General features: G+C 37.5%; 1 protein-coding gene across 8 annotated transcripts in view; it reads right to left on the reverse strand.

The window, feature by feature from the left end:
* Positions 1–13,348, reverse strand: part of BLOC1S5 (biogenesis of lysosomal organelles complex 1 subunit 5) — a 136,153-nt gene that overhangs the window by 118,463 nt on the left and 4,342 nt on the right. For all 8 annotated transcript variants that reach the window (XR_005384293.1, XR_005384294.1, XR_005384296.1 and 5 more), the window contains exon 2: positions 10,669–10,751. Coding sequence is in view for 4 of the 8 variants with exons in the window: in XM_038584131.1 (XP_038440059.1) it covers positions 10,669–10,751 (83 nt within the window). In the remaining 4 variants the exon portion in view is untranslated. The remainder of the gene's footprint in view (positions 1–10,668; positions 10,752–13,348) is intronic.

The following is a 13,348-nucleotide window of genomic DNA, read 5'->3' on the forward strand; positions in this document are numbered from 1 at the left end:
AAGCACTATTAGTATTATGATCATCTTCTCTAGCCTTTCTCACTCCCTCAGGATCCAATGTGAAACAGTATCCTTTTACTAAGTTAATGTTTATTAAGCAACAGGAAAGGATATTCTACTTTTCATATACCCTTCCCTCTGCTTCCACTTTCTGATCCAGACGGTCTGCATTGTCAGAAAGGAGCCAGTGCACGTTGCACTCTCTCCCTTACAACTACCATTCAGTCTTAGTTCTGTAAGAAATATATATTTAATGCTTACCAACTATTGCTAATCATTTTGGTCACGTAAAATTCTGTTGATTATGTAATAGATTCCTCAGGAAAGGCTAATTTGAAAAATATCTGCGAAGTTCTGCAGACCCAGCAATAGTGGATTTGTAGTCCCTATAGCTAGGGGTCAGTTAGGCTAGACAAAATCCCTGGCTGTTCAAATCCATTGTCTTCTGGCATAAGACAGATAAATCTGTTAACAATCAGATTTTCCTCCCCTAATAAAAAAAACTTAGCCATTTTGTCTCTCCACCTAAAAGAATTTTTTTTCTGTAAAATTCAATATATTAAAAAAATTTCTCAGGGTAGGCTGTTCTGGGTTAACTTTTCCTGACAGCTGTGTGCCCTTCCACAGAATTTCACTAGTATCTTATTTCAGGAAAGTTTTCTTAAATTTTAGTTTTCACATTTGTTACATTACATTGCTTTGGCAATTGCTTTCTTCTCTAGGGGCTGATTATCATGCATATATTGTATTGCATCTTTTGTATTTCCTATCAGTAACTATTCCTTTCTCTTGAATTCTTTTTCTCTTTTACTATGTCTTTTAAATTTCACATAAGGACTATCCATTGTGTTTATTCATTCTTGAGTTCCTTCTAGTTTAGTTTTCATTCCCAAAATAATTTTTAAAATTTCTTTTTCCTGATTTTTTTTACCTTACCTTCTATTTTTTTCCATTTGTTTTAGCCAATCAATTTTGAGTTTTTCTGATTCTTTCTTCACTTTTAATAATTCTCTTCACTTTCTTTCTTCACTTCTAATAATTTTCTTATGCTTCCCAAGCTCACTTTAAAATATCAGGTTACAGTTTTTTCTTTCTTCTTTCTTTTTCTTTTCTTTTTTTTCTTTTCTCTTCTTTTCTCTTCTTTTCTCTCCTTTCTTCCTTTCTTCCTTCCTTCCTTCCTTCCTTCCTTCCTTCCTTCCTTCCTTCCTTCCTTCCTTCCTTCCGTGGTCATACTTACACTCATTGCCTTAAAGGACATTGTTGTGGGATTTGACTCCTGCTTACTTTTCAGTGAAATTACTTTTCTTCTATCTTTAGAAGGTGGGGAAGGGTGATCAGGAGGGCCTTTCTAACTTCCAAGTTCTAGAACTCCCCTTTCCCGTTGTTTTACAAAGTATCCAATTTCCTTTAGTTTCTCTAAGGTGCAGGGCCTTGTTCAGGAAGGGTATTTTGGTTTGTGAGTTTCAAACTCACAGATAACTTCAGCCCATTAGACTTTCCTGGAGTCTGCTACCACTCACTTATAAATTAGAGCCTGTGAAGTCACCTCCCAGGTTTTGCTTTCTCCTCAGAATGGCCCTTCAAGCATTCCTGATGGTAATTTTGAAGTTTTCTAGCATTCAAGGCTTCATAAGGCCTGTGGCCATTCTTCTACATCTTCTTCCAGTTTCTGATTCCACAGGAGCTTTTTAGCTGTTGGTGACTTGGTCATTTGGTATTTGGGGGTACCTTGTCCCCTGGTTTTATTACAGATGTTGCTTGAATTTGCTATCCTAGTTGCTCTATCTCTATAGACAGATTGAAGCAAAAAAACAAACAAACAAACAAAAAAAACCAAGGTCTTAACTGCTGCCACCTTAACCCCATCGCTTTGGAATCTGAATAAATCAAGAACACCGAAATTATTGCGTTCCTTATGGTACATTTTTTTTTCTTTATCAAGATGCAAAGGAGTGGCCTCTCAATTCAAATATAAAGACCATGAACAGAGAGGTCTGCAGTTCTATTCAAAGTATAGGTCTTACTCTGAGGTCCATGGATGGGCTTTGGGATTCCAGAATCCCCCTGAAATTGTACTCAAATTGAATATATACGTCCTCTATACATTTTTCTGGGAGAAAAAAATTCTCCAAGGAGACCATGACCTATTAAAGTTAAGAAACACTATCAGAGTTAAAATAAGACATAAAGTTAAGAATCCCTATCAAAACACCAATAGCATTTTTCAGAAATAGAACAAATAATAGTGAAATTTGCATGGAATCACTAAAGACCCCAAATAACCAAAGCAGTCTTGAGGAGGAAAAAAAAAAAAAAAAAAAAAAGCTGGAGGTATCAAAATCCCACATTTCAGGATATACTACAATAATCAAAAAAAGTATGGTACTGGTACAAAAATAGACACATATATCAATGGAACAGAATACAGAGCCTAGAAATAAATCACACTTATAGGCTCAAGCTATGACAAAGGAGTCAAGAGTAGGCAATGACAAAAACACAGTCTCTTCAATAAATGGTGCTGGGGAAACTGGACAGCCACATGCAAAAGGAAAAAACTGGACCACTTTCTTACATTGTACACAAAAGTAAACTCAAATTGGACTATAGACCTAAATGTGAGACCTGAGACCATAAAAATCCTAGAAGAAAACATAGGTAGTGATCTCTTTAACACTGGCCTTACACAAAAGAAAGAAAAGCAAAAATTAGCTATAGAACTCCACCAAAGTAAAAAGCTTCTGCACAGCAAAAGAAAGTATCAGCAAAATAAAAAGGCAACCTACTGAATGGGAGAAAGTATCTGCAAATGATATATCTGATAAGATGTTTATATCTAAAATACAAAAAAAATTTATACAATTCAACACCAAAAACAAATAATTCAATTTAAAAATGGGCAGAGACTGAATAGCCTTTTTTAAAAGAACACATACAGAAGACCAAAAGACACATGAAAAAATGCTCAACATCACTCATCATCAGGGAAATGTAAATCAAAACCCGTGAGATTAAAAAAAAAAAAAAACACACAGTGGGATATCACCTTTTACCTGTCAGAAGCCTACAATCAGAAAACAAGAAATACCAAGTGTTAGCAAGGATGTGGAAAAAAAGAAATCTTATGTACTGTTGGTGAGAATGCAAACTGGTACAATCACTCTGGAAAACGGTATAGAGGTTCCTCAAAAAATTAAAAATAGAAATAACAGGGACTCCTGGGTAGCTCAGTGATTGAGTGTCTGCCTTTGGCTCAGGGTATGATCCCTGGGTCCTGGGATCGAGTCCCACATTGGGCTCCCTGCAGGGAAGCCTGCTTCTCCCTCTGCCCGTGTCTCTCCATCTCTCTCTGTCTCTCTCATGAATAAATAAAATCTTTAAAAAAAATAGAAACAACATACAATTCAGTAATTCCACTACTGGATATTTACCCAAAGAAAACAAAAACACTATTTTAAAAAGATACATACATCCCTACGTTTACCGCAAAATTATTTCTAATAGCTAAGATACAGAAGCAACACAAGTGTCCATTAATAGATGAATGGACACAGAAGATGTGAGATGTGTGTTCATACACACACGTGCGCACACACTGGAATATTACTCGACCACAAAAAGGATGAGATCTTGCCATCTGCAACAACATGGATGGACCCAGCATGTACTATTTAGTGAAATAAGTCAGACAGAAAAGGACAGAGGCACGTGGGTGGCTCAGTCGGTTGAGCACCCAGCTCTTGTGATCTCAGGGTCATGAGATCAAGCCCCACACTTCAGATCAGGCAGGCTCCATGCTCATCAGGGAGTCTGCTTGAGGATTCTTTCCCTCTTCCCTCTGCCCTTCCTCCCCAACAAATAGATTGGTCAAAAAAAAGGACAAACACCATATGATTTCACTTATATGTAGAATTTTTAAAAATAACACAAAAAGTAGAAATAAACCCATAAATACAGAAAACAGAGATGGCTGCTGGGGGGGAAGGTAAGGACGGGATGGGCAAAATGAGTGAAGAGGGTAATAAATACAGGCTTCCACTTGAGAATGAGTACATCTCAAGGATAAAGGGAATACGGTCAATGGTATTGTAATAGCATTAAATGGGGACAGATGGTAGCTACACTTGTGAGCACAGCATGATGTATAGACTTGTTGAATTACTAATTTATATATCTGAAAGTAATGTAATGTGTATCAATTATACTTCCATAAAAATTTTAAAAGAACCACTTATTTAGAGGGTTATTTCTTCTAGCAGGGAAACTGGTAGTCTCACATTGTAGAGAGGGAGTTTTCAGCCTCATTCATTTAAAGAATAAATAGGCCCAATGATAGTGCTACATAAGACAGGATATTAAAAACAGTCTCTGCTGTTAAACTTACTCTCTGGTATGTGCTTGTTTTTATGCTAATATTTTTGACCAAGGTGCACTGTTGACACTTATTAAAAAAGGAAAGCTATAACATCCATTTATTTTTTTAAAGATTTAGGGGATCCCGGGGTGGCTCAGCGATTTAGCACCTGCCTTCGGCCCAGGGTGTGATCCTGGAGTCCCGATATCAAGTCCCGCATTGGGCTCCCTGTGTGGGGCCTGCTTCTCCCTCTGCCTGTGTCTCTGCCTCTCATGAATAAATAAATAAAATCTTTTTTTAAAAAAATATTTATTTATTAGAGAGAGAGGCAGAGAAGGAGCAGAGGGAGAGGAAGGTGAGAAGCAGACTCCTCACTGAATGGGAAGCCTGATGTGGGGTTCAATCCAAGGACTTTACCATTTAATTGTGTATATATACACATATATTCTGGGGCATAAATTCTCAGAACAAAGTTCAGCATTAATGAAGCTTGGCTTCTGATGTATAACACCCCATAATATTACACACACAGTTAACTTGTAAGTTGAAATTAATAACAAGTGCTCATGTAATGTACTTAAAACAGTGCCTGCCACTATGTGCTTAAAAATGCTACCAATAGGGGATCCCTGGGTGGCTCAGCGGTTTAGTGCCTGCCTTTGGCCCCAGTCCCAGCATGGAGCCTGCTTCTCCCTCCTCCTGCATCTCTGCCTCTCTCTCTCTATGTCTATCATAAATAAATTAATAAATAAATCTTAAAAAAAATGCTACCAATAAGAGCACCTGGGTGGCTCAATTAGTTAAGCATCTGACTCTTGATTTCAGCTCAGGTTATGATCTCAGGGTTATGAGATCCAGCCCTATGTCGGGCTCCACTTTGAGCATACAGCTTGTTTGAGATTCTCTTTCCCTCTCCCTCAGTCCCTCCCCCAACACTCCCTGCACAGGCTCTCTCCCTCTAAACAAACTACCAATTATTAATAATATTAGTGCAATTACTATAATATTTATATTTAAGACATAATTTGATACTATTAGAAAAGAAATGAGAGACCAACACAATAATTTAAAATTTTCTTTCAAACATTAAAATGGTCAGTCCCCTAAGGCTTAAAACCATATTGTCTGTGTGTATGATATGTTTATTACATGCCTTGTAGGGCACACTTTATCCTGATACTTAATAATCTAACAGTTACTCTAATAATCTAACAAAAAATGAGAGATCAGGATGTCAAGTGAAATTCTAGTTTGTCCTGCCTTTTAAGGGATTTTCTTATTCAATCCACATTCAAACTCATCAACATAATCCCTCCTGGCTCCTGTAATTACTGTACTTATTTGAATACTTTTTTTTTGGCCTCTAATTTTAATTATTTTCTCCATCTTTTTTTTTCCTATTGGCTAACATCCATTTTTCTTTCTTAGCTTAAATACCACCCCCTCTAAGAATATTTTCCTTCCAGCTCTGTTGGGATTTGTTTCTGGAGTTGTTTCCTTCTAAGATCTCAAGTGCTTTGTGCTTATTTTATAATAAATCCACCATTAAAATTCATTGTTCATGTCTTTTTTCTCCCTAAACTGTAAACTTCATAGATATAGATTGTTTCTCTCTCTCTCTCTCTCTCTCTTTTTTTTTTTTTTTTATATCTCCTTGACATTCATTTGTTCTGGATCCATTCTCCTTTCTTCCTATCAATCTCCAAATATTATTTTGGAATGGTAAATATGCCTGTATAGAGACTGCTTGCTATTTCCCATTTCTTTTTTGCTACATGAAATGCAGATTTCATGGTTGGAAATCCCAAGGCTACCCTGTAAGCACAAAGATAGGAAGAACACTCCAGGCAGGTGGAAGGCAAAGTTAAGAAAAAGCTGACATCATAGAGCAACCACTCCAGTCCTATGCTCTGGGTATTGTGAAAGAAACATAAAAACTTGTTAAAACAACACTATTTTTCAAGTACCTGTTATTAGTAACTGAAAACGGTCCTTACTGATATACCTAGGTAATCAGTAAGTATGCAATTAAAGCATTCAAAGAATAAAATTTGCTAAAAATGAAATAAGCAACCAGAGGGGAAGAGGTGGGGTGATGGGCAAAATGGGTGAAGGGGAGCAGGAGACAGAAGCTTCCAGTTATAAAATGAAAAAACAGGTCAGAGATATAAGGTACAGCCCAGGGAATATAATTAAAGGTACTGTAATAGCATTGTATGGTGATATGGTGATGTTACACTTGTGGGGAGCACAGCATAATGCAGAGATTTGCTGAATTACTATGTTGTACACTTGAAATGAGTGTAACATTGTGTATCAACTACAATTCAATAAAAAAAGTTTTTCCATTAAAAGAGAGACATGTGAAACTAAAAAAAAAAAAAAAAAAAAGGTAGTAAGGAACTTGTACAGGACCATATACTCCAAAAGCACTTCAGAAGTGCCCACTATCATGGGTCTTTCCTCTGTTCCACATGAGAGAGGCCATGACATTTCCTATATGGCTAGAATGTTAATGGTACAGCTGACAATGTCATTACCCACTACTAAACTGATGCACACTGAAAAGGCCCTACTGGGATCTCTGTCCACTGGAATCAAGGATATAAAAGATCTGTATAAGGTCAGGAGAAAGACAGTCAACTGTCCAGAAACACCAACAAACAAAAAGAGAGCTTAAATATAACTGAACTTCAATAATTTAAGTAATGCTGCCACCATGTGGCACTTATTCCCCTCTTCTAGAAATAAAATTTTGTAAAGAAAAAGATGATCGTTCCCCTGTGCATTAACTTTTTGAAATATAAAAACTATAAACAACTTTAGTTTGAAATATCAGCCACGTTTTCTTAAGGTGAGCTACATTTAAATTTGAGAGAGATGAAAGTTATAAGAAGTCCTGATAACTCTGCTTCATCATTCCTCACTGTCCAACCATGTCATCTTGGTTTCGGTTCACATCATGATCTTGGGGGTCCCATCTGGTTTTATTCTCAGTGCAGAGTCGGCTTGTCCCCACCTCCCCCCACTGCTCGCACTCTAAAGTAAATTTTAAAAAAATAGAAAGAAAAGGAGTTACATTACATTCAGTCACTTAAACCTAGCTGACAAGATATTTTTGAGACCTTCAGAAGCCAGTCTTTAATGACAATATGAGAATGCTTTGTGAAGGGTGGGTCTGTATCAGTCTTCTTCACCAGTACAGCACTGATTCCTGACATTATGTCTCACACAAAATAACTGCTTGAGACACAGAATAAGCTTGTTTCTGTCATGCCCAGTGTGGTAATCTTATTTTCTAGTAAACATTTTTCTAATATAATGCTTATGCCATTTGCTTAGCAAGTCTCTATTTTCCCTAAAATTACTAAAATGGAACCCAACCTCATTCAAATTCTTACAAAATCTGAATTAACCCATTTTTATTTTCCTGTACTTGCTACAATCTCTCTCTTAATAATAACAGTTTACAACATTCATTTAACACCTCTGTGTCAGGGATTTTTAAAAATAACATACCATTTTATTTTCACAAAAACAGTATCGTATATGTCATTGTTCCCATTTTTAAGTAGGCACCTTAAGCCTTAGTAAACCAGGTTATCAGAGCCAGTAAGGGGGGCAGGATTTGAACCCAGAGATATCAAGCTCCAAGGTCCGTGTTCTTTTCCCACTCCTCAACATACCCTCCTTTCCAGAAAGACCTCGGAAGGCTTCACACACTGTGAAACACAGTTAATTCCTCTCCTCTCAGACCCAAGCTCATCTTCTCTTGGCAACTATCTTCTATCCCAGTGAAAACAGGTGTTGGCTTCAACAGGAAGTGAGCTTTTGAACGTAAGATATTCAACAGCATAAATCTAACACTTCTTTCATTTTCCATTCAACACTCAGTTTCACTTATATAGATGGCCCTTTCACATAAATCATCTATATTATTTAAAGAACAGTGATGTAAGTATGACGACACAGATCCTATGGATAAGGCAGCCACCAATTAGCAATGTGTAACTTTTCACACTTACGAAAAAGATGACTTATGACATCACTAGACGTCAGAAAACTCAAGTTTTAGTCAAGGCTCTGCTGATTGTTCTTTTGAATCATATTAAGCACCCAAAATACATCAGACATTGGTTTAGGCAATTTTAAAAAAATATTTATTTATTTAAATCAGGCACACGTGTGGGGGTAGGGAGAGGGACAGAGGCAGAGGAGGAGAGAGAGAATCCCAACCGGACTCCCCGCTGAGCATGGAACCTGACACAGGGCTCGATCTCACAACCCTGAGATCATGATCTGAGACCAAAATCAAGAGTTGGACACTTAACCAACTGAGCCACCCAAGTGCCCTTGGTTTAGGCATTTTTAATACAATGGAAAATAAGGTATATTTATACAACGAAGAGTTCCAACTCTTATGGTACTTCTATTCTAACGAAGGAAGACAGGCAACAAACATATAACAAGAAAAATATTGGGTAGTTACAAGAGCTTATGGCAGTAAAATTCTAAGATGGCTCCCAAGACCCCACCCCTAGTGTTCACACACCTTCTCTGTTACTCAATCAAACCCTAATCTAGGTGCTACTATATATATATTCTACAGATTTATTAAGGTCCCACATCAGCTGACTTTAAGAAAAGGGGATTATCTTTAGTGGGTCTGACTTAAATAGGTGAGTCCTTTACAGACTCTAGGCTCTTCCTGACAAGCATGAGAGGAAGGGACATCACTTGAATGAGACTGATTTATGGTTTTGTTTTTTTTTTTTTTTTTTTTTAAGAAAAACACAATGTGGGGCTCAAACTTACAACCCCAAGATCAAGAGTCACATGCTCTACTGACTGAGCCAACCAGGCCCCCAATTTATGGCTTTGAAGATGGAAAGAGCCACATGCCAAAGGAATGTGGAGTGGCCTCTAGGAGTTCAGAGGGGCCCCTGGCTGACAACAAATAAGGAAATGGGAACTTTACTGTACTGGGGCAGAGAACTGAGTCTTGGTACAATCATGTGAATTAGAAAGAGGATTCTGAGCTCCAAAGAGTGATGTCTGACCAACACCTTGATTTTAGCCTTGAGAGACTCATAAGCACAGAACCCAGCCATGCCATGGCTAGACTTTATTCTCACTAAGGAACTGTTAATAATCTTCATAGAGCATGATAAGGGAATCACGTCTGGATAATATTCTGTGTGTTCCAGATTATCCATATCACACCAAAGATCCCATTTCCTTATTTATTCCTAGGTAAAAGATGATATTCTAAGATACACACAGACACATACAGGCATTGTGTACACATACATACAATCTGTACAACAACCGTGAGAGTTAGGTATTACGCAGATTTTTACACAAGAGTCTACTGAACAGCTCTGTTCCTCTATCTTGAGTGCTCCGCACCACAGGCTTTCTGTAGTTTTAAAGGATTTATGAAAAGGTTCTTTCCTTTTGGCAGGTTTAGATTTCCTTTTTGGCTGGAGTCTTATTTGAAAATAGAACCCCAGCTTACATACATTTTTGTGCAACGTCATTTGCCATCTATCTGACAGTAGCTTGGGATGTTATTGTTTAATGTACAATGAACCAATGTGTAAAACAACAGCAAAACGAAACAGGATGGCAGGCTGAGGCCATCGGTATTGCTGGAGCACAACATGAAATGTCAAGTGGCAGATGGTAAAGCCAGCAAGGTAGGGGTCAGGTCATAGAAGAATGTTTGGACTTCATCCTGTAGACAGCAAATATTATTAAAGGATTTTAAAAAGTGAAAAAATGTCAGAGCACTCTGGCACCATGGTAAAGACTGGATTTGACTGGGTAAGAGGCAGGCACACAAATCAGAAGGGATGGTGAGTTATGAGTAATATCCAAAAGAAATGGTCATTGAATGTGGGCCTTAACTGGGAAAGAACAGCCAAAGATGAGTCTACTGTTTTAACCTGAGTGCTTTGGGTGGGTGCTGATGCTCCAACTGAGAAAAAAATATAGAAAATGGATCTGGAAGACCTATATCCATCAGTCTTTAAAATATTTTCTTCCACTATATTCTCATTTTATAGACGAAAAAACTGAGTTCAACAGATACTAAATACCCCAGAGGCACCAGAACTTGAGCCCAGGTCTCCTGCTGTCTAGTCTTATGCTCCTTCCATGAATGGTAAATGCCTCTTAAGGAGTTTTACTTTGCCTATTTTATGAACACATGAATGGAAATCAGAGATTTAAAAACCAGAGAATTCCCCTTCTGTATATTAACATACTAACAACTAGGGCAATATTTTTACAAAATAGTTTCAAATACTCACTTCAAATTCTTTCACAAAATAACGGGTTTCACCTTGAATAACTGGTCTGTGATCTAAAAGCCTTGAATGAATTTCTCCAAGGTCTATAAAAACAAAATGAAATTCAGAGTTAATCCATACTGGGTGGCACAATCTCTAGCATCTCTAGTTTGTTTTATTCTTCCCAATTCCCATGAATAGATGTAGGTTAAAATCTAGCTTAGACTCGGACTGAGAAGAAATTTCACCCATTGCCAGTAAATTGGTACAGGTACTTCTGAGAGCAATTTGGCAATAACTGATAAAACTCAGGACATGTATACCTAGCAATTTCATGTCTACATGTGTACCCCAGAAAGAAACTCACACAAATGGAAGACATATGTAAATGTTTACTATGACATGTGTGATGTGGAAAGAAAAAAAAGGAAACAATCTAACATACTCCTATAATAGAATGCTATAAATCAGCTGGTAAAAATGAATACACTAGGGTTACATTTATTAACGTGGATAAGTCCCACAAATATAAGGTTCAACAAAAACAAGTTTCAGAAGGATAAGCCATTTATATAAATTTTAAAAATATGCAAGACACTTCCTTTTGGGACACATACAGAAACAATAAAACTAGAAAAAATGCATGAGAATGATAAAGAGCAAATCCAAATCTTGCCTTCAGAGAGGAGGGTGAGCAATGCAATTAGAGCAAGGTACTCTAGTGGGCTCTGAATGTTTATTAAGATGGGTGGTGAGTGTTCACTGTAGGTCTGTTTTTTTTGAGAAGTCTGAAAAAGTTAAAATTAAGGGGAAAAGTTGTGAATTTTAACTGTTTTTGGTTCTATTCTATTCATCCTACTTTGTAAAACTATATAGTTTAAGAAAAAAAAAAAAACTCAAAACCCCTGGAGGAAATCAAATCTACAAATAAGAACATATACCATTCATGTTCATTGACTGTCATAACCTGTTCCTCCAAATTTTATTTTTGCGACAGGCAATGGGGCAGTATTTCAATTCTATATTTAAGGAGTTTTAATAGGATACATATTGGCAAGTATGCTAAGCAAAAAAATAGAGTATTACTTATGCTTAAGTCCTCCAATGATTCATTACCCAGAACACCTCTACAAGAAAATAATACTTCAAGAAAGAAAGAAAGAAAGAAAGAAAGAAAGAAAGAAGAAAGAAAGAAAGAAAGAAAGAAAGAAAGAAAGAAGATTAGATTAGATTGAGTCTATGTTTAGGTAAGTTTGGGAAACATTAGATAAAATCAGGTTAGAGAGGTTCCTTTACCTCACACTTTGAGAGCCTATAGTTTACTTATATGAATTATTAATGCCCAAGTGAGGGCTACAGTATGCAGAAATTTATGGACCTTATTTGATAAGAGAACCTATGTGGCAGAGAGTATCTGTTTACATTTAAATAAACACCAGTGTCCCTGAAACACAAGTGGCTAACATGCTGAGGTTCAAACCTCCTAGTAGCCACATCTGGTCCTCCATGTCTGGCTCCGGCCTCCTCTCCCCGATGTTGGCAATTCTGAACTACTTGCAGTTCTCCAAACACATCATGCTGCTCATGCATCCTTGCCACAGTTCATGCTCTGGAACCCTCCCCCGATCCCTGATCTTCCTTCAAAACTGCTCAGACATCACATGTCCTTGAAATTTTCATTTGTTCTATTCAGCTTCCTCCTAGGTTTCAAGGAGTGCCCCTACTTTCTGCTCCCAAAGCACCCAGGGCAATTCTGTCATACTACTCACTATATTGTCCTGAAATTGCATCTCTCTTCCAGTGAGTATCTCAGACCAAATTACTTATATCATCTACAGAAGATATATGGGTTAACATGTATTTTCTACATAATGGAGAAGCCATTAAGCTTTGCTGAACTGGGGAGGGAGATCTTCTGCAGCCTGATATAATGAGAACTTTCGTGGCCTTTGGAGAGAGAATTCAATTCTGGAATTGATAATGGATAATTGGAAGAAGATAGTGATCCCTTCTAAAAACCTGACTGTGCCCCAAAATTTAAGAGAGTAAAGATCTGGGGAGAAAAAACACATTACCACAGAAATTAACCCACTGGGGCACCTGGGTGGCTCAGTGGTTGAGTGTTTGCCTTTGGCTCAGGTCATGATCCTGAGGTCCTGAGATGTAGTCCTGCACTGGGCTCCCTGCAAGGAGTCTGCTTCTCTCTCTGCCTGTGTCTCTGCCTCTCTCTCTGTGTGTCTCTTATGAATAAATAAACAAAATCTTAAAAAAAAAAAAAGAAATTAAGCCACTAACTAGTTTTTTTTATAACACTATAACAACAAGGAAGCACATTACAATGCAGGAGTCCCAAGGGCTACAAATTCTCCAAGTCTGATAGTGTAAATGTAAAAGCTACAGATTTTCACATAAGTTCAACCCTAACCTTGCTATGTGCAAAGCATTCTTTTGTTGTCGGACATAATCTTTTGTCCTCCAGATGTTCCTCCTCTAAGGTGGGAGTTGGACAAACATCCCTTTACACAAAAGTCAGAGATAAGCACTTTCACGGAAGATCAATATGCGCTGTGGCTATGGAACAAGGAGAAACAGTCAACTGTAGCTCTCTCATTACCCAATAAAAGAAGTTTCTCCTCTGGCCCTGAATTTCCAGGCCTTTAATGTAATATCATATGGAACAATTTACTGCAATTTTTTCTGA

Source organism: Canis lupus, chromosome 35, assembly GCF_011100685.1.
Source record: "Canis lupus familiaris isolate Mischka breed German Shepherd chromosome 35, alternate assembly UU_Cfam_GSD_1.0, whole genome shotgun sequence".
NCBI classification, from domain to species: Eukaryota; Metazoa; Chordata; class Mammalia; order Carnivora; family Canidae; genus Canis; species Canis lupus.